This window comes from Salvia splendens, chromosome 15 (assembly GCF_004379255.2).
Source record: "Salvia splendens isolate huo1 chromosome 15, SspV2, whole genome shotgun sequence".
Lineage (NCBI taxonomy): Eukaryota > Viridiplantae > Streptophyta > Magnoliopsida > Lamiales > Lamiaceae > Salvia > Salvia splendens.
Genome location: NC_056046.1, coordinates 4830772 through 4856747, shown reverse-complemented (window position 1 = coordinate 4856747; position 25976 = coordinate 4830772). Strand labels below are relative to the sequence as shown.

Sequence of the window (25976 nt, the reverse complement as noted above, 5' to 3'; positions counted from 1 at the left end):
CAATAGCCACATCACTAATAACACAATATACGGAATTTAATTTACGAGACATATACGAGAAATATTAATAATACTATTTTAATTTTAAAAAAGTACAATAAATTAAAAAAGTACAATAAATTTAAAAAAGTACTAAAATTTTAAAAAAGTACATTAATAATAAAAATTACATTAAAAAAAGTACATTTTACAAAATTACATAAATAAAAAAAACTAACTTCGAGCAGTCCTCCGCGCCCATAACTCTTCAATTAAATCCTTTTGGAGTCGAATATGAGCTTCCGTTTGCCGCATGTCGGCATGTGCTTGGAGGAGGCCGGCTTCATCGTGAGGTACCCCACTCCGTGCGTTGGGGACGGCCACGCCGTGGCTTGGACCGGCTTCATTATCGTCGTTGGCCCAATCCGTCAGTTGTACACCTTCATCTTCGACAATCATGTTGTGCATGATAATACATGCGTACATTATATCAGCAATGCAGTCGACGTGCCACAAACGCGTTGGACCCCTAACCGCCGCCCATCGAGCCTGGAGCACACCAAATGCGCGCTCCACGTCCTTGCGCGCGGACTCCTGCTGTGCCGCAAAGTAGGCCTTCTTCTCATCTCTTGGGCATCGGATCGCCTTCACAAAGACGGGCCACCTAGGGTATATCCCATCCGCCAAGTAGTAGCCCATATCATGCCGGTTGCCTTTGGCGACAAAACTGATGGCCGGACCGACGCCCTGGCACTGCTCGTTGAATAGGGGCGACGAGTTGAGGACGTTTAGGTCGTTGTTCGAACCGGCTATCCCAAAATACGCATGCCAAATCCACAGCCGGTAATCAGCTACGGCCTCGAGGATCATCGTGGGATTCTTTCCCTTGTAGCCGGTCGTATAGAACCCCTTCCAGGCAGCGGGACAGTTTCTCCACTCCCAATGCATACAATCTATGCTGCCTAACATTCCCGGGAACCCATGCTGCTCCCCATGCATCCTCAGCAGATCCCGGTAATCTTCGTGGGTAGGCTTTCGGAGATACTGATCACCGAATACTTCAATCACGGCTTGACAGAAATACTTCAAACATTCCAGGGAAGTCCTCTCACCGATGTGGATGTACTCCGTAAGCCAACTGCCGGATTGCCGCAGTGCACTTTTGAATTGGTGTATGGCCGGGTTTGCCAGCAGCATCGTGCCTGAAGCGGAAATACAGATATCGCTGCTCCAAGGCGTTAACAATACGCATAAACATGGCTCTGCTCATCCTAAAACGTCGTCTGAAAATGTTGGCGTTGAACCGCGGCTCCTCTGCGAAGTAGTCTTCGTATAGGCGCTGATGTGCAGCTACGTGATCACGATCAATCGCTTGTCGGCGATAGACAACTGGCCGAGGTCGAGGTACCGCCGATTGCAAGGCTCTTTGCATCCATTGGTCTATCCCGCGGTTGGTATATACCTCAAACGCTTCGGTCATTCGACGTTCGTACTCCTCAGCGTCCCCCCCACTACCTCCACTGCCATCACCCGCGTTACTCATTTCTCGGTGTTGATCTTGTATAGAAATTAAGATAGAGAGAGTACTCGTTAATACAAGTGGTGTGAATGAAAATGAAGTGCAAATCGCGTATATATAGTGTCTCGAAAATTTAAAAAAAAAATAAAAAAACCGCTGGGCGATGCGCTGGGCGATCCCGACGCTGCAATGGCGCCGAGCGGATCGCCCAGCGCCCGTCGACCGCCTAGCGCTAGGCGATTTTTAATTCCGAAAAACCGCTCGGCGGTTTTCGGAAGCTGCAATGGTTCGCCTAGCGACCGCCTAGCGCTGGCGCTCGGCTAGGCGGTGCGCTAGGCGCCATTGTGGATAGCCTTAGAGCATTGCGATTCCAGTAAGTTCAGCTGAATTCGGCTTCTCCTCGCTAATTGCACCTTTGATTCCAACTTTATAATTTCAGTGTATGAATTTGCGCTTCTCTGGAACTGGAGATGAGACCGCAGCGTCTATCTTCTTAGTTAAGCTTTTATCTTAGGCTGTTGTTAACTAAGATTTTATGTGGTGTTTGATGATGGAAATCTCGGTTTTCTTATTTCTGCGGAGAGCAAAGCGAATGCCCAGAGAAATCCAGAGTTTGCTGGTTGTATTGTTGTTTGAATTAGGTGAGAGGAAAAAGTACTGATTAGGTTTATTAGTTTATTCTATTCTTAATTACCTTTGTTCTGGCTATTGGACTTGTTTAGGTCGTGCATCTGGATTCAAAGCCTTGAAACCAAAATCCAGCAAAAGCATTGCGGCTTGACGAATGAGATACAGTAGATTTTAAAGTCTGATAGACATGCCGTTTATTTATTAAGATGATAAAGTAATTTGAAGGCGAGGAGCCAATGTTTGTGTCTCTGTTGCTTATATGACATTTTCCTGATGACTTCTGCTTTCCCTGTTGTATTGTTCTTATCTTAAAATAATCCAGAAGAAAACATTTGAAAACCATTACATAAATTTAGATTACATGGTAGTATGGTAGTACTACATGAGATAAGGATATGTGCCATCTGTCTACTTTATATTTTTCTCGGTACCATCCTTGATCCTCGTGCTTGCTAACATGCCCGATATGGGTTACTGGCCAGCTCCTTCGGCTTGGATTCCATTAATAGCTTCTGTTGCTTCTTGGAGCTGTAGTGCATCCTCAAGTCTTGCCATGCCACTATATCTGTCATTGATGGCCGGTCGATTCCACGATCCAGTAGGCATCTTCCAGTTGTTTCTTCTCCCAACTAGAAAGGGATCGATACAACCAGAAAGGCTAGTCCTCGTGCATGACTTGATCCACTGGGCTAGAGTCACATGATACACTTGTATTATGCAAGTCAGGTTTTACCGTTACTCACATTTCATTAACTTAGTAAGTAGGCCATATATTCCATTAACTTATTACATTTTCAACTCACATTTCTTACAATTTGTGACAAATAAAGGACTCCTAATCGTGCAGAGATATAATTCGTAGTATATATTTGCTACAATATTTCAACTCCCTAACCGGTTGATTCTGAACAATTTGTGCCACATATCACATCCATAGAAACAAACACCTGGCTCTGATCGCTGTGAATCCCTTCGGCATCATTATCATCATCTTCCACCACCGTTGTCTCCTGTAACGCTGCTGCTAATTCGAGGCCCATCACCACATCAGCCATGCTAGGCCTTTCCAGTGGCTGAATGTGTATGCACCTCCCTGCTATTCCTACAAACACATCCAAACAACCTGCTGAAATCTGCCCCTCAAGGTTTCTGTCAATGAGCCCGTCCACTTGTCCTTCTCGTACACAAAATCGAGCCCATCCAGCCAGGCTATGCTGCTCCTCATCCAGCCTCACATCCACCGCTGCTCTTCCAGAAATAAGCTCGAACAGAACCACTCCAAATGCATACACATCTGATTTTCTTGTCAGCTGATGAGTCGATAGGTATTTTGGATCCAAGTACCCGAAGGTGCCCTTGATGTTGGTGCTGATATGCGTGAACGAATCGTTCGACTCTCCCATTTTGGACAGTCCAAAATCGGATATCTTGGCGATCCAGTTGTGGTCGAGTAGGATGTTAGTGGACTTGACGTCGCGATGTATGATGGCGTGTTCAGTCCCGGTGTGGAGATAGTGCAATCCTTTTGCAGCGCCCATGGAGATCTGGAGGCGCTGTTTCCATGATAAAGGGGGTTTGTGGGAGCTGTAGAGATGGTCATGTAAAGAGCCGTGGGCCATGTAATCGTACACCAAGATCATCTCGCCTTCTTCGTCACAGTAGCCGATAAGTGATACTAAGTGGAGGTGCCTTAGCTTCGACAGCATGTGGATTTCGGTTAGGAACTCGCGAGCCCCTTGATTGGACGACGGGTTGAGCCGTTTGATCGCCACAGTGGTGGCGCCGTCGTCTATGACCCCCATATACACGCACCCGAATCCTCCTTTCCCGATGATGGAGTTTCGATCTAGGTTGGATGTTGCAGCTTTGATCTCAGCGAGAGGGAAATATCTGCAGGAATTCCAAGGGTGCGAATCGGCAGCAGTAGTACCAGTTGTGGATCTTGAAGTGGTTGAAGGAGGTAGGAAGGATGACTGGGCGACACTGCCATAAGATTGCTTCTTCACTTTATGCAGCCTTTGATAAATCAGAAAACTCAATACTCCAACCACAGCAAGCACGCCGACGACCACAGTCACCGTAACACTAATAACTACATACAATCCTCGACTTTTCTTCTCCTTCATTATCAGCTGAAAATGGTTCACCGCCGGCTCAGGGTTGGCGGATGCTAGGCTCCCGTTGGTATGATTGAGTTTGAATATTTCAAGGCCATTCAAGAAAGCAATACGATTATGTGGATCTTGTGCGTTGACAGGAAACACAGACAGAACCAAGTTTTGTTTCCCACTATAATCAGGTGCCCATATTACGTAGTCCTTGAAGGTGGGAATTAGAGGGCCGCCGGCCCATAAGACAACGTCGGCTGCAATATCCGCAGCAATGTTGTTCAAGGATATCGAAAAAGTCCTTTGTTTTGACTTGGTTACACCCGGCATAAATTCACAAAGGTGTAACCTGATGAGATAGTAAAACCCTGAATCCACAGGGAACTCCCAATTCAAGATGATGGCGTTATTCGCGGTCACTCTAGCACTTTTGTATACTATATCTGGAGCAGTGTGTGAAAGTGAGGTAACTTCAACGTTGTCGTCAGCGTGGAGAGTCTTACCGGCAGCTTTGCTGACTAAGTAGTTATCATCTGGGTACCACACCCGGTTCATGCCGCTGTCGTATTCAATATCAACTCTGCCTCCACCAACGTTTAGCCTGTAAAGACTCTCAAAAGCTGTATTGCCATCCAGATTGAATATTTGACTGTTCTCCTCCACGTATTTAATGACCTCATTTCTACGTAAGTAGAGTTCATCCGGGATTGAAACGATTTCAATGCCGTTCACGAAACCAGTAGAGGATGGCTCTGGTAAGAAAGTTAAAGCTAGTTTTACACTATGATCTTTGATATTGATGATGAATTCTTTCATGAAAGATGGTTGTGAAGAATTCTGTGAGTAAAGGAATGCGCTGAAATTGGTTAGTAGATTAAAGGAATTTGCGGAGACAGAGAAGAGAGATGTAGAAGTGTCTTGGTGGGAGTAAATGTTGGGGTAGAAGTAGAGGCGAAGGAATTTCTGTCCTTTGCTGATGGGAAATGTGTAGGTGAAAGAGTTAGTGAAAAGACGAGCGGTGTGATAAGGGACTGGAGAAACACTAGGATCCATATAGGAGGCTAAAGATATGGTCGCATTTTCTGGCATGAATTTAGAATCGGTATCGCCCACCCAACTCCGGTGGCTGGTGTCGTTGAAGATTCCTGAGGCACCGCAGTTGAGGAGTATACGGTCAGCTGGGGTGTAAGCAGGCACTGTAGTTGCTGGGATGATATGGAGGAGGAAAAGGAGGAGATAATTAATACTAGTATGGAACTTCATGGTCGTTGAGTTTGATTAGAAAAAATGTTTAGTTTCAATTTGAGGCATAAAAGCTCTTATCATTGCATGAGCAAAGACTTGTAAGTTTGCAGGTCAATGGTCCTACAAAGACTAGTCAGTTTGGAGGGTTATATGGAGTATAATTGAGCTTGTTATGTCTTGTAGTTGTCTCTTATCAAATTTTGACACGTGTTCCCTAAGTATTCACCATTTATCGTCATTGCATCACACCATTTTTGACGTAGTCTTCGTACTAAATAGTGATAGCTAAAAGTTTAAGTTTAAATTTAAATTTAGAATGACTATCATCTTATATAGTAAGAATTTAAAATAAGGATATGCATGTGCATTCGTAGTGTGAAAAAAGCAGAATGTAACTGAATTCTTCAAAGGGTACTAAATTTAACATAAACATGCCAACTGGAAGCTACTAAGACCTCTGAACAAATGCTTGGACTCTTGTGTGGAAAGAAGGAAAGGATGCATATATCAAAAAAATACGTGGTCGCAATAACACGGGTGGACTCTTGTGTTTGGTCATCTTCAATAATTTTGACTAAGCCAAAGCCAAAGCCTGATATTCATCTCATTGTCCAGTAATATATTGGTTGGGTTAAGATTCCTGTGAATCATTTTCGGACTTGACTCTTGATGAAGATAGATAACTCCTTTAGCAATTCCAATAATGACTTTGAAGCGATTTGACCATCCGAAACCTACGACGTCGTTCTTCTTCTATGTGCAAATGTTCCATTACATTCAAGAAACAGAAAAAAATGTTAGATTCTATATTTATCCATCCATTGAAAAAACTAGGGAAAGAGTCTAAATCACCAACCAAATATATATCTGTCTAAACTTCCGTTCTCCATGAACTCATACAAAAGCATACATGTTTTGTCATGAATGCAATATCCAAGCGGTATAATGATGTTCTGGTGATGGAGACTGGAAACTGAGAGAATCTCATTTTTGAACCATTGGACATGGTCTCGTGTAGAAGAATATCTCTTTACTGCGACTGTCCTTCCTCTGGGTAATGCAGCCTATACGAAGATTCAAATAAGAATTAGTTTGGAGAAGAATAAACTCATTTCCCAGTGTCATATCTAAAGGAATAAAAAAGGGAAATCATCAGCCTTGACAGAGTCACCTTGTAGACTCGAGCTGATCCACCTGTTCCAATCTCATGGGAATAGGAGAAGAGATCGGTAGCAGCCGCAAGCTTGCTAAACTCATACTTGGGCACTCTTATGTCTGCCTCACCAAATTCTGCAAAATCATTGCACACTTCTATCTTACGCTTGGAGTATACAGATTGGTGATTTAATCATGGGTTGAAGAATTAGCATATGATAGAAAGTGTTTGGAACAAGTTAATACCTGATGCTAAGCTAATTTCTTTTCTCTTGGATGGTTTTAATCTGTTCCACAGTGTATCCAATGCCCAAAAATGTCCCTTATACGATTTTGGTTCTCTCCAATCTTCTTCTCCATCTAGAAAGTGATTTCGATTAGTTTGTTCCATAGGAGGAGGACTGTCAACATGTACATCTGCAGCGGCTTCTGCTGATAGCGCAGTGTTTGCAAAGAACATCATATGTTCATTTGTTGGACATACATCATTATCAACAAGTGCTACGTGATTTGGTTCAGCAGTCTTTCCACTCTCCTGAAGCTCAAGAGCAGACTCAAGTTGAACCACAATTTGAGCCATCGTTGGCCTTTGCTTTGGTTCGTTGTGCAAACATCTTTCAGCAACCTCAACAAATACCTTCAGACTATCTGGTAGGATTTCATCCAACAAACTCGAAGCTACAATCTTATTAACCTCTCCCTCTTTAATCTTGTTTAGAGCCCATATGATGAGATAGAAATCTTCCTCTCCAAATCTTTGGCCTAGTGCTTTTCTCTCGCACAATACTTCCAGCAACACTACACCAAAGGCATATACGTCACTTTTCCTTGTCAACTTGCCAGTATTTTGATAATATGGGTCCATGTACCCATGTGTACCCTTAACTCTTGTGCTAACATGGCTCTGTAGCTTGATTCGATCTTCATGATTAGCTAACCCAAAATCTGAGACCTTGGCTATGAGATTTTCATCCAAGAGGATGTTTGAAGCTTTAACATCGCGATGTATGACTTTGTTGCCTGTGTGGAGATAATCTAATCCTCGGGCGGTTCCTATGCAGATATATAGGCGTTTCTTCCAAGTGAGAGAACATGAAACATTGCCTTCCCTGGCATATCATGGAGGTGATCAGCCAGTGTGCCACTGGGCATGTACTCGTAAACAAGAATCATTTCCCTGTGATAACTGCAGTAGCCTATTAGAGAGACAAGATTAATATGTCGGAGCTCACATAGTGTTTCAATCTCTGTCAAAAACTCATGTTTCCCTTGTGTTGAGTTAGATTTTAACCTCTTTATGGCAACAGTCTCTCGCCCATTATCAATAGATCCAATGTAAACTTTACCAAATCCTCCCCTTCCGATGAGTAACCTTTCACTGAAGTTTTTGGTGGCTGATTGAATCTCAGCCAGAGAAAAACATCGACAGACTCGTTCAGCCTTTGCTGATCGTATGTTTTCATCCTCCGTAACGCTCCTTCCTTCATAGATTTCCCGCAGCTTATAGACAATTATATTCACCAGAGCAAGTATAGCTATTGCAAGAGTTGTATTTGCATTTCCTTGAGACAGAATAGGCGTTAAGTTGTTGATAATCCGAGGGGCAGAATCACTTTTCGAAGGGAAGACATTTGGACTGGCAAGATTGTTATCAGGATTGCTCAGTTTGAATATCTCAAATCCCTTGATGAGTTGATGTGCACCAACAAACTCATCATTATACTGCAGGGAAATCAAGAGCTCTTGTTTACCCTCCTCTTTTCGGCCTTTAGCTGCCATTACATAGTCTATGTACTCTATGATACCATATTCATCATCCAGTTGTATCAAAATGTTAGCATCCACAACTACTTGACCAATAAGGACTTTGAGTCTCTCTCCATGGAGACCTAGGTTGCAGAAATGAATCCTGACCAAGTACCTAAAGCCAACATCCACCGGTGTATTCCAGGTAAGACCGTTGATCTCGTATTCCTTTGCTTTATCATCAAATTCATCATAAAATGATACTAGATACTGTTTCATGTTAACTCTGTTAATTCAAGTGCAGTGGTATTGTCTATAGACACAAGAGCTTTGTGGCCTACCACTTGGGCTCGATGATCTCTTCCTTTCAAATGTTCCTATGTGCAAATGTTCAAACTTTGTGGCCTACCACTTGGGCTCGGTGAATCATTTTCAGACTTGCCTCTTGACCAATGTGCAAATGTTCCATTACATTGAAGAAAAAAAATGTTATGTTCTCTATTTATCAATCCATTAGAAATTGAAATGCGTCCTTGTTTTGTCGTGAATGCAATGTCAAGTAGTTTAATGATGCTCCGCTGATGGAGACTGGAAACTGAATGAATCTCATTTTTGAACCAAGTGAATTGGTCTTGTGATGAAGAATATCTCTTAACTGCAGCTGTCCTTCCTGTGGATAACACAACCTATACGAAGATTCAGATTAGAATTAGTTTGGCGAAGGATAAACTCATTGCATTATCGAAAGGAATAAAAATGGGAAATAATCAGCCTTGACATGGTCACCTTGTAGACGCGAGCAAATGCACCTTTTCCCGCCATAATCCATTGCTAATTTTACTCCCCCTTGTTATTCCGCCATAGATGGCCGTCCGCCTTAAAAATCTTTCCTTAAATAGCACATTTTTTTGGGTTATTTTCTTGATCTTGGCGATCTTATAATTACTTTGAAATAAAAGTTTAACATGAAGTATTGTGCATTTTTCTGGTTTAAGTGTTTGAACATGCCTACCTTAAGCTATGATTATGTAATTCAATGCAGATAATCCTAGATTTGATTGCATGATTGTAATGAGATAATATGTTTCACATAATAATTCTGCGAATGGATAGACGTAAAAAGTAATAGATGGTTGCTTGATTACATATCATCCTGTTCAATGATCATGATTCTGATTGTATACGTATGTGTAAACCCTTTCTTGAAGTTCTCTTCAATCTCGAACAACAAATTTGAAGCGTACAATACAAGTGCAGTGTGTAAACGCACCACAAATTCCTGTTACCTGATCTGCAGTTTTATCTGTTTCTTTTTTTATTCTTCTCTAAATGAAGTTCTGTCAAAATAAAACTGACAGTTTCATCTTTCCAGCGTTTCAATGAGCTCCATCGTTGCGTTGCTGACAGGTTCATTACTGTGTACACCACCAGTTGGTACATCTTCTCTAGGGAGTGGTGGCTTTTGTACCTCTACTTTCGGCTCCACTTGTGGCTCATCGCCTTCCTGAATCTTGAGAACACAAGGCATCTCGGGTCTGCAGTTTGGGTCCCGTTGTGTGTGCACAGCAGACCAACTTGAATGCATCTTAGTGCTTCATCCACTGGAAATGCACCTCCAAGTAATTTGTCTACTAGTTTTAATGGATTCGCATCGCTCCAGAGCTTCCACGCCTAGAAAACGACCGTGGTTCATAGACTGATCATTACTTTGTATTTACATAACTATATGCATGTTTTTTTCATTGGTACTTACATAGCTAGGAAGGAATTTCATGGCCTCCCCATAAGCTATATTCCAGACTCTCCTGCTGCTTACAATCTCTAGGACTATAATTCCAAAACTATAGACATCTGATTTTAGTGAAAGTCACCAACCAACCTATAAAAGTCTCTAGGCTTCTATTTTCCATGAACTCGTATATGCGAGCAACTTTTCATCTCTATGAGTGCAATGGCCTAGTAATTTTATGACGTTCCGATGCTGAAGACTTGAAAGCAAAAGAATCTCAGATTTAAAATCCTGTAGAGCTTGTGAGGATGCTGGTGATTGCCTTTTAACTGCAACTACTTTTCCTGTAGGTAGCACAGCCTATAAAAATGCATGGTTCAGTTAGGGGGAGGTTTTGAAAATGAAACTTGTTATAACGATTGGTCATTCAAGAAACAACTTACCTTATAAACTTTGCCAGATCCTCCACGACCGACTATATTTGAAGATGAGAAACGATTGGTGGAAGCTGCAATTGTAGCCCAACTAAACTTGGGCAGTGGTATGTCTGCTTCAAAAATTTCTGCTTTTCCAGCAGAAACTTGAATATGGATATTGGTTTTACTATGGTGCTTTCCAGATGAAAACAACTCACTTTTCTTGGATGGTTTAACTCTGTTCCAAAGTTCCCCCCAGAGCCAAGGCCGTGGTGGCTTATTCATTAATGCATTCCTCGCGAGTTTCTTTTCTGATGGAACATGATGAGCACTAACAACATTGCTGTTAGTTTGTTGTTTTCTCGACAGAGTGGCTTTCTGTAGATATGTTGAGGCAATTGTTGGCTCCCTTGTGTTAGCTGGAAGATCAGTTTCAGTATCAGGGACGCTTTGCTGGATGTTGAATTCATATATGGGTCCTACGATAGTCGTAGAGATCCAAGAATTTTCATGTACATATGATTTTTCGATATAAACTATTGCTGGATGTTGAATTCATTACTGTCCTTTTCTCTGGTAAGACTGCATTGCTGTCAATTCACTTTCTGGAAGAGTATATAGTTTTGCTGGATGTTCTAATTTCTTTCTGAAAGTGACATATACATATATATAAACTTTAACATTGAGAAGTTTCCATCTATATTTAACCACCGGCGGTGCAATATCTATATTAGCTGTCAAACAAAGTTTACATAACAAACTAACTCAATGGTGTGGTGAAACACAGTTTCTTATGATCACTGCTCCTTCCAGACATGACCAACGATGACGCCTTCTTCTAGAACAGGAGAAGAGAGATGAATGGCTGAGTCAAGGAGGTACACAAATTCTTCCTTGTGCCTATGGCTGGTATTGGTATAGACTCTGATCTGTTGGTCAAGGTCACCATGTATTGCAGTGTGGAGCCACTGCAAGTCAAATACATGGCTTACAGTAAGAGATGAGCTGTATCTATCTGAAGCCTCTCATATATGAGAACTGTGTCCAAAATGGAGTTTGATCTAGCTGAATGAAAAATTTCATAGCTAAAGTGTCCGATTTTGGCTCGACTAAAACTGAAGATAGAAACTAGTTGCAGATGTACAAGAGATTACAATCTTTCTTGAACTGTTGTATAACAAGGTGAGGTCCCATGTTCGTTTTAAAAAGGGAAAAATAAATCCCTTCGGAGATGAACTAATGTAAATGTGTAGTGAATAAGTGTAATTATAAATTTCTTACACATATATTGGAACAAAGCACTCTGGAAATAAGATTGATTCAACAAAGTAAGAGCACTAACATGCTTATGTATTGACTGAGTAAAGACATAATTTTGTGGTGACAGAGGTCAACCACGACTTGAGAAAATATGAACACAAAGGACCCACCAACCTTGACATTCTAATGAATTTTCAGGTATCCAACTCATCATTCATCACTGTATTCAGTTGTTTTTCCGAGAGCATGGATTCCTCTCTTATTTCAGTTGCTTTGCCATTCCTCTGCTTCTTCATCACATTCTCCTATTGTTCTAATAATCAAGCTGACTTCACAGATGATGTTTCGATCAACTGCGGATCAACCGGAGCTTCTGCAGCACGCAACGGTCGCCAATGGCTTGGAGACCTACGCCCTAAACCCTCCCCATTTCTAGAGCTAAGGGGATCACCAGCCGCATCAGAGCCCATCCATCGCTTGAGCTGTGCTGATCCTGTTCCGTACAAGACGGCTAGAATCTCCCTTTCGCAATTCTCATATGCATTTCGGCTCAATAAAGGTCAGAAAATCATCCGCCTTCACTTCAATCCCACTCAACACAGTGGTTTCAAAGGGTTGAGAGATTTTTTCACTGTTGAAGTTGGACCTTTTACCTTGCTTAGTAATTTCAGTGCTTCACTTACTGCTGATGCTCCTTTTGCTAAGGAGTTTTGTTTGAGCACTCGAGAAAATCAACAACTCATCATAACTTTCTCTCCTGAGTTGTTGATTCAACTCATCATAACTTTCTCTCGAGAAAATCAACAACGCATGACGATTATGCGTCTCTGCGTCTTTCATAGAGACGCATGAGGGTCATGCGTCTCTCTTTTTTTTTCGTTTTTTTTTAACGACGCATGAGGGTCATGCGTCTTAGGGAGAGACGCATCTCCCTCATGCGTCTTAGCCCATATATATTTCTTCTTAACCCATATATATTTAATGGGCTTTCGAATTTATGAAATCATTCTTGGTTGTTTCTCTTTTATAGAAACATCCTTGAATGTTTTATGTTTCACTTTCGATGTGGGACAAAATCATTCTTGGTTGTCTATCTTTTATAGAGACATCCTTGAATGTTTATGTTCCACTTTCGATGTGGGATAAAATAATTCTTGGTTGTCTCTCTTTTATAGAGACATCCTTGAATGTTTATGTTCCACTTTCGATGTGGGACAAATTACACTATTTCATAATTGACATGGTCCACGCTTACAGCATTTAGTCCTAATGTATGAGGACATACTTCAAACATCCAAAATAATCTAGTCAAGACAACAATCTGAAGGTATTCCCATATTGTATAGATGAAGCAACTATTGATATGACAACAATCTGAATCAACTATTAAAGTATGCAGCTGTATTTTCATTTTCAATATGGAGACTCATTTGGGAGAGGTAGTTGAAATGCTCCCACGAAAAAATACCCACACACACAATTTGCATTATAGAACAACTTGACTCCAGATTTGAAGGTGGAATATCAAGCAAGCCATTGTTGAATTATCTGCAATACACCAAAAAGATTAGTGTGAAAACACAATATTTTTATGCAAAGGCATATAAGATATCACTTACAGACCCCAATGGAGATGTAAAGAAGACGGAGCCAGAATGAGAGCAGGCCATGCTTCAGGGATGCAAGAGGTTACTGCAATGGCCTGTGATTATAATCAAATTGCTTCAATTTCCTCAGTTAACTGAGTTGATTCAAGAATAAAGTGTTACTAATTTACAATCATATGGGGTGGTACTATATAGGCCATGTTTAAGTCAGTCTAATCCCTGAAGTCATTTAATCTTCAAACTAATGTTTTAATCTTGAAAACAGCAGTTGCCGACAAGTCTCAAATTGTCCTTATTGACAATTGAGTATAGAGCAAAGAAAAATATATTTTCCAGAAATATTTTGTAACGAAAAGACAAAAATATGTTGAGAGCAGAGCACTATAAAATCAATAAAGGATGCATATGCCTTCATTAATGGCATTGAGATTGTATCCGTGCCTGCATCTCTTTCCTACTTTCAGGGTGGTGAAATTGGACTCCGAGTTGTTGGTGAGAATTCCATGGTTTGTGTTGATGACAACACTGCACTTGAGATAGTCCATCGGCTACATATCAAACCGGATCCTGCTCAATCTGCTGAGGGTTTTGATGGAGTCTTTCCGAAATGGGCTACACGAAGTGCAGAGAAGGCCAGAAATAAAACATGGAAAGTGCCGGTGGAGGTGGGATTCAGGTACTTGATCCGGCTTCATTTCAAGAACGCAGACGTTGGTGGTGCAATGTTTAAAATCCTTATCAATGAAATGATAGCTGAAATTGTGAGGGGAAGGGATCAAGATAACATTGTCTTGTATAAGGACTACATGGTGGAGATGAAAGGGCGGAAACAAAATGGCAGAAGTGAGATCTTGATTTCCCTCCAATCATTTGGTGAACTTGAAGTTCTTGCAGGATTTGAAATAGTTAAGCTGAGCAATCCTGACAACAGTCTAGCTAGTCCAAACCCCATGCCTCCACCTCAGGAGCCACGGTCTCGTATTCTCCAAATTTTGATCTCTGTTCTTGGTTATCAAAATGCGAGTGCAACTCTTGCAATAGCTGCAATATCTCTATTGAGTATCATTCTTCATGAACTGCGGGAGATTTGGGAATCAAGGAGCATCGAGGATGAACACAAGCCATCAGCCAAGGCTGAGAGACTTTGTCGCCGCTTTTCACTAGCTGATATCCAATTAGCCACTAGAAATTTCGACGTTGGACTTCTAATTGGAAGGGGTGGATTCGGTAATGTCTACAAAGGCTTCATTGATAGGGGACAAACAACAGTTGCTGTAAAGAGGCTAAAGTCGAATTCCAGGCAGGGGGCACTTGAGTTTCTTACAGAGATTGAAACACTCACCGAGCTTCGACATATCAATCTTGTCTCTCTGATTGGGTACTGTAGTGAGCTAAGGGAAATGATTCTTGTTTACGAGTATATGATTTGTGGTACACTGGCTGACCACCTCTACAAACTTGGAAGGTACAACAGTAATCATTCTTCTCTCATCTGGAAGCAACGGTTGGATATCTGTGTTGGAGCAGCACGAGGACTTGAGTATCTTCATACTGGTCATAGGGTCATACATCGTGATATAAAGGCTTCGAACATCCTTCTTGATGAAAATTTTGTAGCCAAGGTCTCAGATTTCGGCTTGGCTAAACCTGAAGACAGGTTGCGGAGCCATGTAAGCACAAAGGTTAAAGGAACATTTGGGTACTTAGATCCATATTACCTCAACACTCAAAAGCTTACCAGGAAAAGCGACACATATGCTTTTGGTGTGGTTTTGTTGGAGGCATTGTGCGGGAGACCAGCAATTGATTCATTTGCAATAGAGGATGAGCGGATTCTAACCAGGTGGGCTCGAGATAAGATTGATAGGGAAGAAGTTGATCAGATTGTTGATTCTTCCCTCAGAGACGAAATCTCAGTAAGCAGCCTGAAGGCATTCGTTGAGATTGCTAATAGATGTTTGCATGATGAGCCAGAGAAAAGGCCTACCATGGCTCAAGTTGTGGTACAACTTGAGTTTGCACTTGATCAGCAAGAGAGTAAACAACGAGCTGATAACGTTGCTAATGATGTCTATCCATCTATTGAAGACAGTCTATCCTCTGAAGATACTGAGGAAAAGACATTTACTTCTCCTACCAAACAGACTAACTCATGTTACTCTCCAACTGCTAAAGGAGATGGGAAGAAACCAAAATCACGCCAGCCGTTGAGATTCTGGACTTGGGGTGCCTTCAGGAACAAGATAAAACCATCTAAGAGAAAAGAGCTGATGGGCTTAATATCAGGTTTGCATTCATTCTGACAAGATCAATTTCAATCATTTTTATATCACATTGTGGTTGTGCATCTGCTGACTTTAGTAAATACTGGAATATTGCAGAACTTAGTGCATCATACATTAAATTGCCAAAGTTTGATCTGACCATCATTGCCACTGCAACCAATCAGTTCTCCGATTCACAGAAGATTGGAGATAGCGTACGATGTTCTGTGTATAAGGTGACTTTATCTAGAGTTATATCATCTTTATTTTCACTTACACTATGGTGAAGAAATTTATCCCCAAATATACTAATTCTAATTTTATATAGGCTGTATTACCAACAGGACAGACAGTTGGCATTAAAAGGTTTGCTTTATCATGGCTTGATCTCAATGAGTTCAAAAATGAGATTTTTTTGACTTCCAGATTCAATCACCACAACATCATTAATCTACTTGGTTACTGCATTCATGAAAATGGAGAGGCGATCTTAGTCTATGATTACATGGCGCATTGCACGTTATTTGACCATCTCCACAACTCGGGGAATTCCCCATTCACATGGAAACAACGCCTTCAAATTTGTATAGATGCTGCCAAGGGATTAAGCTATCTTCATACTGGTTTTGAATACCCTATTATCCACCGCAATATTAAGTCCACCAGTATACTACTGGATGAAAGATGGATTGCCAAACTGTCTGATTTTTCCCAGTCAAGAGCAGGGCCCTCAGCTGAGCGTGACACCCATTTTAACACATTGGCGCAAGTCACCTTAGGTTACCTGGACCCTGAGTACTTCCACACTTCTCGGTTGACAGAAAAGTCTGATGTATACTCGTATGGTGTGGTGTTGTTTGAAATTTTGTGTGGTAGGAAAGCAATGGATATAAGCTTAGAAATAGAGCGGAGGAACTTGGCGACCTGGGCAGCATCATGTTTCAGGAAAGGAAAACTTGAAGAGATAGTTGATTCTAGCCTCAATGGCGATATTTCTCCTGAATGCTTGAAGATATTTGCTGAGACAGCCATTGCATGCGTGGATCTTCAAGGGGTTGATCGGCCAGCTATGAGAAATGTTGTTCGCGCTTTGGAGTCTGCTATGCATCTGTAAGAATCAGCAGAAAGTTTCACCTTAGGTTCCTTTAGATTGATGATAGTGAAGTGAACTGGCTGTAACTTTGCTGGAAAGTTTCATGTTTTATCTATTCATGTATAGTATGTAAAACAACTCAGTGATCTTATTTTATTATAATGGGTTGGAGCAGGGTGACATTTAATTGGAGTCTAATTCTTTTGCAGCTTACCTCAAAATTTAAAAAATAAAATTGATATTACTAGAAACATACATCCAACAAACAAGTGTTGATGGACCTAATCACCACATAAAGCATAAGTCTATACTCTCCTAATCTTGTTCATATCTCCAGTGTGCAGTCAGAGAGCTTCTCCTTCCAGCGTTTTAAGCACGGTAGGCATGTCTGGCCGGTCGTCTGGATGCTCTAAGGTGCAGCGCAGCCCGACTTTAATGCACCTCAGCGCTTCATCCGTCCCACCAACTGTCGCATCCACCACCTCTAATACTTTCCCTTCACTCCGCAGCTTCCGTGCCTAAACATAACATTCATTTCTCTCATCACAAATCACTCTATATATAGCACTAGTAAGACATGATTATATGTGTAGATTTTAAGATTTTTACTAAACATAAGTTGGAGACTTACATAATCAATAAGGTTCATCTTATTCACTGAGTAAGATTCCCATGCTCTCCGCCCACTCACCATCTCCAGTATCACAACTCCGAAGCTGTAAACATCTGATTTTACCGAAACCCTACCTTGCTTCAAACGCTCCGGAGATATATAACAGCTGCAAAACACATAAGTGATTAACACAGTTGTTAATGTAAGAGAAGGGGACGAAACGCGTCCTGATGCTTACGGGGTGCCTTCAGCAATTCCTGTCTCTAGTTCGTATTGATGCTGTAACAAAGTCCTGGAAAATCCGAAGTCTGAAATTTTAGGAACCATCTCACGGTCCAGTAATATATTGCTTGATTTGGGATCTCCATGAATGACTCGCACTCCAGAATGTTGATGTAGATGAACTAGTCCTCGAGCTATCCCCTTTAGGATGTTGAATCGTACTGGCCATGGAAAGTTTCGCTTCTTCTCATCATCTACAATTGAAATTTATCATGTAAAGTTGTAGCTCAATAGCACTGATATATAGTATTACTAATATCTTGTTGAGACAGAGAGATAAATGAAATGGTGTATAGATTATGAAGAAACCAACCGATAAATGTATCTAGACTTTTGTTTTCCATGAACTCGTATACAAGCAGCTTTTCTTTGCTATGAATGCAGTAGCCAAGTAGTTTGATAATGTTTTGATGGTGAAGATTGGGAAGCAAAAGGACTTCACATTTGAATTCTTGGACTGATTGTGGGGTATATGTCGAACGCCTTTTCACAGCAACTACTTGTCCTGTAGGTAGCACACCCTATTCAACACGAATGGTTTAATCAGTCGAAAGATCGCAAGGCCTATATCAGATACAAAGAACAGATAAGTGGTGTAAACTAGAAAAACAGTCACCTTGTAAACTCGACCAAATCCACCCTTTCCGATTTTATTCGAGGAGGAGAAACGATTAGTAGCAGCTGAAAGTGTATACCAATCAAACATGGTCAATCCTACATTTGCTTCTCCGATTTCTGTGGTCACACACATTTTATACCTTTCATTAGTTTTGTTGGAATTAAATTAAAGCAACAGAAAATAATAACTAGAATAAAGAAGTGGTGAGGTGATTTCAGTTTCATTACCTGATAATAAAAGTTTATTTTCCTTGGATAAGTGACCTCCTATTTTCGGCAGCGAAAATCTTGATAGCATAGCATTAACCATCTTGAAGCTAGCCTGCACTTTTGGGGAGCTAGTAAGATTTTTCCATTGCGCAGTCGACATAGATGACAGCCCTGTGCTGGCTGACGGTCCATTTTCTTCGTAAAAACTTTCCATCTCATTGGACAACGAAATCTGTTTGTTTTCCTGTTGTTGCTCAAGTGCAAGTTCAAGCTGCTGCACAACTTGGGACATTGTTGGCCGATTATTTGGTTCGTCTTCTAAGCATCTTTCAGCAACCTCCACAAATGTCTTGAGGCTGTTTTCAGAAATCTCATCCCTCAAACTCAGATCAACAATCTGATCAACTTCTCCCTTACTCTTCTTATCATGAACCCAAAAGCTCAAAATCTGCTCGTCCTCCGTTACCCTTAAATCCACCGACGGTCTCCCGCACAACACTTCCAACAACACCACCCCAAACGCGTATGTGTCACTTTTCCTTGTTAGATTACGAGTGTGGAAATAATGTGGGTCTAAATATCCCCTCGTGCCTTTAACATTTGTGCTGACATGAGTTTTTGACTTGCTTCTGTCCTCTGGTTTGGCCAGACCGAAATCAGAAACCTTAGCTGTCAAGTCTTCATCCAAAAGAATGTTTGAAGGCTTCACATCGCGATGTATCACTCCATGGCCCGTGTGGAGATAGTCTAGCCCCCGGCCAGCCCCAATGCAGATGTTAAGGCGTTGTTCCCAAGTGATAGAAGCAACATGGCGTCTTTTCCTTGAAGGCTTGTAGATGCGATTCTCAAGGGTTCCACCAGACATATAATCATAAACCAGAATCATCTCCCCGTGGTCGTTGCAGTAACCTATCAGTGAAACTAGATTAACATGGCGCAACTCAGAAAGTGTTTCGATTTCAGTCAGAAACTCTTGTGCCCCCTGCATGGAGTTTGGGTTTAACTTCTTTATAGCAACAGTCATTTGGCCTTCATCAATGACGCCTCTGTAGACATTTCCAAACCCGCCCCTTCCAATCAAACGCTCGTCACTGAAATATTTGGTGGCCAGTTGGATCTCAGCTAGAGAAAAACGACGACAGACTCGTGCAGCTTTGGGTGATGGCTTGTTTTCGTCCTTAGTGCTGCTATCTTCCTCCCAATATTGTCTCAACGTGTGAACAATGATACTTAATAAGGATATTACAGCTATTGCAATAGCTGCAGTTGCATTTCTCTGAACAAGAGATAAAAGGAAAACTAGGATTGTTTCGGATAGTGAATCCTGAGAAGGAGGCAGGGGATTCGAACTAGGAAAGGCCCCATTGCTACCTAGAATCTCGATGCCATTTATGAAGGCGTACGTATCTAATGTTTGACTACTTCTGGGAGTGAAACTTATGATGAGTTGTTGGTTTTCTTGTATGTTCAACCAAAACTCCTTCACAAAAGTATCCACTCCAAGAGCCTCAGCAGTGAGTGAAGCGCTGAAGTTACTCAGCAAGGTAAAGGGACCGGCTTCAACAGTGAACAAGTCGACAAGCCCTTCATAGCCTCTGTAAGAAGCCGGATTAAAGTGAAGGCGGATGATTTTCTGACCGGGACTGACTTGAAACAGGTAGGAGAACTGGGAACGTGAGATTCGGGCTGTCTCATGTGGAACTGGATCAGCAGAGGTCAACTCGTGGATGACTGTGGAGGTCATCGACAAGCCCTTTAATTGCAGCAGAGAAGAAAATATTGGTTGTGTTTCTCCTAGCCATTCTCTTCCGCCGCGTGATACAGAAGTGTCGGTTGAGCCGCAGCTGACAGAGATGTCGACTGTAAAGTAAGTCGGGTTGCTAGTTACGACTGTGATCGTGATGGTCAAGAAGAGAAGCAGCGGAGCAAGTGAATTTTGAGACATTTTCATGGCTTCATTTGTGTTGTTGACATCGGTGATAATGGATATTAGGAAACTAGTAATGATCCCACTTGATCAAAGCTCTCATTCTCATTCCCATCTGTCAACTGTTATATACATTGTGGCAGGTATTGAAAATTTCCAAAGGCATATGGTTAAGAGAGACCAAGTATTCCCATAATAACATAAAATATATATCATGATTTTCAGCTTGCCAACATAAAATGTTATCATAAAACGAGACCACTGCCTTGCTTTACTATTTACCAAAAGTAATCAGAATCGCTAAACTTACTGATTAAAGTGAAGGTGGGATAGTTTTCCGACCGGAGTTGAGAGTTAAACTGCATCAACGAGTGCTACCGGCCGTCTGTGCTACCAGTTTGATTTTAGGAGAGAATAGGGATGATGGTTCAATTTGGGGATAGAATCAGAGAATGTAGAATGATGACTTTGATAGCCAACGTTGACCTGCAATAGTCAAGAAAAATGCCAGAGTTGGCGGGGTCCTTTGTTCTCATATAGTAGTTCACAAATTTGACGTTGACCTTCTTTCTAGATTTGATGAAGATTCAATAAATGTGGCTTTGTCGTGAGCTGCAAATGACCTTTCTTCTCCACCTAATTTTCCAACTAAACATCGTAATCACAGTCACAGTGCATTCTTGATTATGAGCACGTGCTCTCTATATTCATACAAAATCTACCCACTGTTTCCTCTAGACTTGTTTTCGATATTTCAAGACTTGTTAACACGGCACGGACAAAAATCAACGAAAGACGAGCAATCTTCCACGGAAAAAACAATGCCTGGGGGGGCTGCCGAGCAATCAAATGCTGTTGCTGTTGCTCGTCCGCTAATTCCGTGAAAGAAGACAAACAGGAAGGAAAGAAGATAGACATAGGAATGACACTTATTCATTAATACATACTATATAATTGCATTACAATCCAAACGCTAATTTAGCTAGCATACAAAATAGCATAACCGAAAGGAGTTTGTTACAATAAATATAAATCGGGTGCTATCCTCGAGCCACGAATCGCATTCAAGCCGCACAATCAATAGCACCTCGCCTCGTTCATTGGGAAGGGCTGCATGGAGTTGGATTAAAGTGAAGGAGAGTGATTTTCTGACCTGCATCCAGTTGATATGTGTAGAAACACGGTGGAACTGGATCAACTGCAGCAATGAGGAGAGTTTTGGGAGTAATGTGAGTCTCCGAAGCCATAGCCAGAGAAGCTCCAGCAGAGCCGCAGTTGATAGATACATCACCTGTGAAGTCAACTTGATAAACACTACAAGATGAGAATGTGATTAATAAGCAGAGAATTAGAAAAGAAACGGAAACCAGACACAGATTCATGCTCCGAGTTAGGGGAATTCGGTGATACAAATCATAGACTGTTGATGAGTTATGATAGAAACAGATAGAGAATGGACAGCATCAGTGGATAGTACAATCTAAAACATAGTTAAGTAGAATAACATGTTTTGCATACCAAAATAACCAAAACTCCAAACTGAAATTGAACGAAGAACTTGGAAACCAATCTCCCGAGGGATCTTAATCCATGGAGAGAAGTCAAACCAGAACTAATTCAACCTCTTTGAGCCTTGAGGCCAATGAATAAAAATGTTTTGGTTGGCAAACTAGTAGTAGTAGAGTTAAATTTACAGATCAACCAGCAAACTACAGTCATGACTCATGCACATAAAAACTTTCATAGTCTTGGATTCAGACTCGGATGACATCACTCCTGATCCAAATTTTGACTAAAACTTAGATTACTGCCTTGCTGTTCAGACTTCCAGTAGTTTATCCAATCCCCTTGTGTTGCTTGAGATTTAAAGCAATATTTTTTATCTTCATTCAAGCCTGTCACTCTATTATAAGTTTCTAATCTATGACTTTGGTTTAAATAAAAATCTAAAAGGAACATCAACAATCTTTCAACACCTGCCTCAAGTTGAAAAATGGGTGCGAGGATGACAGTTTTGACATGATCAACACACCAACTAACAGAAAATCAGACAGTAGTTTATATAGTGGATCAGCAGGATTTACCATGATTAACACACCAACATAAAATAGAACCATGAAACCGGCTCGAATTTCACATACTACACCATTGCTCTTCTTGCTCGTCACAATCATAGCCATGACCAGTAATCTGACCTACTTCACAGTTGACATTTTCTATCAACTCTGGCTCAACTGAAACTTCTGCAGCACGCAGCGGGAGAGAATGGGTAGGAGATACGCAACCAAGATTATCTTCCGTGCTGAAAATAAAAGGCTCATCGATGACCTCCACTGTCAACCATGAGTTGAAATCTGCTGATCCAGTTCCCAACAAGACAGCCTGAATCTCACGTTCCCAGTTCTCCTACCTGTTTCAAGTCAGTCACGGTAAAAAAGTTATCCGCCTTCACTTTAATCCTGCTTCATACAGAGGCTTTGAAGGGCTAGTCGACTTATTTACCGTTGCAGCTGGTCCATTTACCTTGCTGAGTGACTTCAGCGCTTCACTTACTGCTGAGGCTCTTGGTGTGGATACTTTTGTGAAGGAGTTTTGGTTAAACATACAAGAAAACCAACAACTCGTCATAAGTTTCTCTCCCAAAAGCAGTCAAACATTGGATACGTACGCCTTCATAAATGGCATCGAGATTCTAGGTAGCAATGAAGTCCTTGCAGGATCAGAAGCAGTTAAGTTGGGCAACACAGACAGCAGTCAGGCTAGTCCAAATCTCCTGCCTCCGTCCCGGGATTCACTATCCCAAACAATCCTAGTTTTCCTTGCATCTCTTGTTCGTAGAAATGCAACTGCTGCTATTACAATAGCAATAATATCCTTATTATGCATCATTGTTCACAAGTTGAGAGAACTTTGGGAAGATAGCAGCACTGAGGAAGAAAACAAGTCATCACCCAAAGCTGCACGATTCTGTCGTCGCTTCTCTCTAGCTGAGATCCAACTGGCCACCAGATACTTCAGTGGGGAGCGTTTAATTGGAAAGGGTGGGTTTGGCAATGTCTACAGAGGCGTCATTGATGAAGGCCAACTGACTGTTGCTATAAAGAAGTTAAACGCAAACTCCATGCAGGGGGTACGTGAGTTTTTGACTGAAATCGAAACACTTTCTGAGTTGCGTCATGTTAATCTAGTTTCACTGATAGGTTACTGCAATGAGCATGGGGAAATGATTCTCGTTTATGATTATATGGCTGGTGGAACACTGGGTAATCACATATACAGACGTTCAAGGAAACAACGCCAAATTTCTTCTCTCACGTGGAAACAACGCCTCAATATCTGCATCGGTGCTGGTCGGGGTGGTGTTGAGGGCACGAGGGGTTATCTAGACCCACATTATTTCCACACGCGTAAATTAACAAGGAAAACTGACACATACGCGTTTGGGGTGGTGTTGTTCGAAGTATTGTGTGGGAGACCAGCAGTGGATTTAGGGGTAACAGAGGATGAGCAGATTCTGAGCATGTGGGCTCAGGATAAGAACAGCAAGGGAGAAGTTGATCAGATTGTAGATTCGACTTTGAGGGGTGAGATTTCTCCGAGCAGCCTCAAGACATTTGTGGAGATTGCTGAAAGATGCTTAGAGGACGAACCAAACAATCGGCCAACGATGTCCCAAGTTGTGATGCAGCTGGAGCTTGCACTTGAACAACAGTTAAGTAAACAGATTTTGACTCCGGATGAGATATTAAGTTCGTATGACGAAATTGGAAAACCGGAAGACACAGTGCAGTCATCAGTGCCCAATATAGGACTGCAAATTCTCACATGCTCCCCAAAAAAGCAAACTAGCCCAAAGGTGGTTAGTACAAAGGTATCAAGATGGTCATGGAACAGAAGTAAATCATCCAAGAATAATGATCTATTACTATCAGGTAATGAAACTGAGAACCATTTTACTACTACTGTACTTCATAATTACTAGTAAAACAATAAAAACATATGATTGGTTGTGACTGCAGAAATCAGAGATGCAAATCAAAGATTGAAAGTGTTTGATTGGGATACACTTTCAGCTGCTACAAATCGTTTCTCCTCCTCAAATAAAGTCGGAAAGGGTGGATTTGGTTCTGTTTACAAGGTGACTATCTTTCTCGTTAACACCATTTCAACCCTTTGAGTACTAGATATAGAGGCCCGAACTAGAATTGTCTTGCTCGATACTTAAAATCATTTGTGTTTAATAGGGTGTACTACCTACAAAACAAGAGTTGCCGTGAAAAGGCACAAAACATCTCCTGATCAATCAATCAAGGAGTTCAAAAATGAAATTCATCTGCTTCCCAATATCGACCATCAAAACATTATCAAGCTACTTGGTTGCTGCAGTCACAGCAGAGAATCACTCGTTGTATATGAGTTCATGGAAAACAGAAGTCTAGATACATTTATAGGTTGGTTTCTTCATAATCTTGACATAATCTCATTAAGCCTCTATCCAAACAAGATGTTACGGACTCCAAATTTTCATTTTCTTAGTTTACATTATGTTAGTATTATGGTCAGTGCTACAGAGATGGAGTGCAATTTAACATAATAAAGTTCACTCCTAGGTGACGAGAAAAAGCAAAGCTTTCCATGGCCAGTTCGGTTCAAAGTGATAAAGGGGATAGCTCGAGGACTTGATTATCTACATCAAAATTCTAGACTCAGAATCATTCATGGAGATCCGAAATCAAGCAACATTTTACTGGACCATGAGATGGTTCCTAAAATTTCAGACTTTGGCTTTTCTATAAAATTGTTAGAACATCAAACCGAAGTAGAAACAGGATTAGCTGCAGGTACCACGTACGTACTCTCGCTCCTCTTCTGTCTTTTCCAACGTGTTTCTTTGCAACAAACAGCTGTCTTAATTTAATTGTGTTCTACAGATTCTATATTTCTCCAGAGCGTTTGAAGCACGGCCGAGTTTCAGTTAAATCAGATGTTTACAGCTTTGGAGTTGTGATACTAGAGATCGTAAGTGGGCAGGGAGCGTGGAGATTTCATACGCTAAAACAGATGAAGCTTCATGACTATGTACGTGTTAGACTTACTTTTAGTGCAATTTAAAACTTCTCATACTAGTTTTAGTAAAATTGAATGGTATATATGAGAAAAGTGTATCCTATGTTCCTATATTTAGGCACAGAAACTGCAGAGTGAAGGAAAAACACTAGACATGGTAGATGGCTCACTTGATGAGCAATTTCCAGCCGATGAAGCGCTGAGGTGCATTCGAGTAGGTTTACAGTGCACATTAGAGCATCCACGTGACCGACCAACCATGTGTAGCGTGCTTAAGATGCTGGACGGAGACGCAATCTAACTGCAGCAACAAGAGCTGTGGAGCAGTACTTGTTAATAAATGTAACTTTTGAGTACTTCCAACGCAGTTGTAGGAAATACACATTGATTATGTAATGATTTTTGTACGTTTTCTTGAATTTTGTGCGGCTGGTTGTTTCCGTCAGTTATTACTCAGATAATAAACAGACAAGTACTTGTGTCATTCATTTTATTTTATTTATTTTGT

The 25976-nt window shown here is 41.2% G+C and overlaps 4 protein-coding genes, 2 long non-coding RNA genes and 2 pseudogenes across 8 annotated transcripts; 5 read left to right on the top strand and 3 right to left on the bottom strand.

Moving 5' to 3' along the window:
- The first annotated feature begins 1793 nt into the window (after positions 1–1793).
- Positions 1794–2470, top strand: LOC121766345. The gene is made up of 2 exons (XR_006042976.1): positions 1794–2139; positions 2221–2470. It is a non-coding gene; the product is annotated as an uncharacterized LOC121766345 (long non-coding RNA).
- Positions 2471–2877: 407 nt separating this feature from the next.
- Positions 2878–5585, bottom strand: LOC121766344 (receptor-like protein kinase FERONIA). Its single transcript, XM_042162610.1, has one exon. It carries the CDS (start codon positions 5497–5499, stop codon positions 3019–3021), a length of 2481 nt encoding a protein of 826 aa, XP_042018544.1. The 5' UTR covers positions 5500–5585; the 3' UTR covers positions 2878–3018.
- Positions 5586–6077: 492 nt separating this feature from the next.
- On the bottom strand, positions 6078–8677 carry LOC121767942 (annotated as a pseudogene).
- On the top strand, positions 8460–11107 carry LOC121767945. 2 transcript variants are annotated; one of them, XR_006043245.1, is made up of 2 exons: positions 8460–8587; positions 8687–11107. It is a non-coding gene; the product is annotated as an uncharacterized LOC121767945 (long non-coding RNA). The 2 variants fall into 2 exon arrangements; XR_006043246.1 differs by having other exon boundaries at positions 8502–8587; positions 9790–11107.
- A 906-nt stretch (positions 11108–12013) lies between these two features.
- LOC121767944 (putative receptor-like protein kinase At5g39000) lies at positions 12014–16943 on the top strand. The gene is made up of 4 exons (XM_042164273.1): positions 12014–12551; positions 13774–15680; positions 15776–15894; positions 15987–16943. The coding sequence occupies exons 1-4, from the start codon at positions 12034–12036 to the stop codon at positions 16770–16772; spliced, it is 3330 nt and encodes a 1109-aa protein (XP_042020207.1). The 5' UTR covers positions 12014–12033; the 3' UTR covers positions 16773–16943.
- Positions 16944–16961: 18 nt separating this feature from the next.
- Positions 16962–20911, bottom strand: LOC121767940 (putative receptor-like protein kinase At5g39000). Of its 2 annotated transcripts, XM_042164270.1 has the most exons (7): positions 20712–20911; positions 18493–20523; positions 18263–18381; positions 17960–18167; positions 17603–17840; positions 17383–17530; positions 16962–17269 (listed from the first exon to the last, which is right to left on the bottom strand). In XM_042164270.1, the coding sequence occupies exons 2-7, from the start codon at positions 20423–20425 to the stop codon at positions 17096–17098; spliced, it is 2820 nt and encodes a 939-aa protein (XP_042020204.1). In that variant the 5' UTR covers positions 20426–20523; positions 20712–20911; the 3' UTR covers positions 16962–17095. The 2 variants fall into 2 exon arrangements, with proteins under 2 accessions (XP_042020204.1, XP_042020203.1); XM_042164269.1 differs by having other exon boundaries at positions 18493–20911.
- Positions 20912–22380: 1469 nt separating this feature from the next.
- LOC121767941 lies at positions 22381–25143 on the top strand (annotated as a pseudogene).
- Positions 24344–25966, top strand: LOC121767943 (cysteine-rich receptor-like protein kinase 21). The gene is made up of 4 exons (XM_042164272.1): positions 24344–24852; positions 25012–25249; positions 25333–25480; positions 25587–25966. Exons 1-4 carry the CDS (start codon positions 24822–24824, stop codon positions 25767–25769), a joined length of 600 nt encoding a protein of 199 aa, XP_042020206.1. The 5' UTR covers positions 24344–24821; the 3' UTR covers positions 25770–25966.
- The last annotated feature ends 10 nt before the right edge of the window (positions 25967–25976 follow it).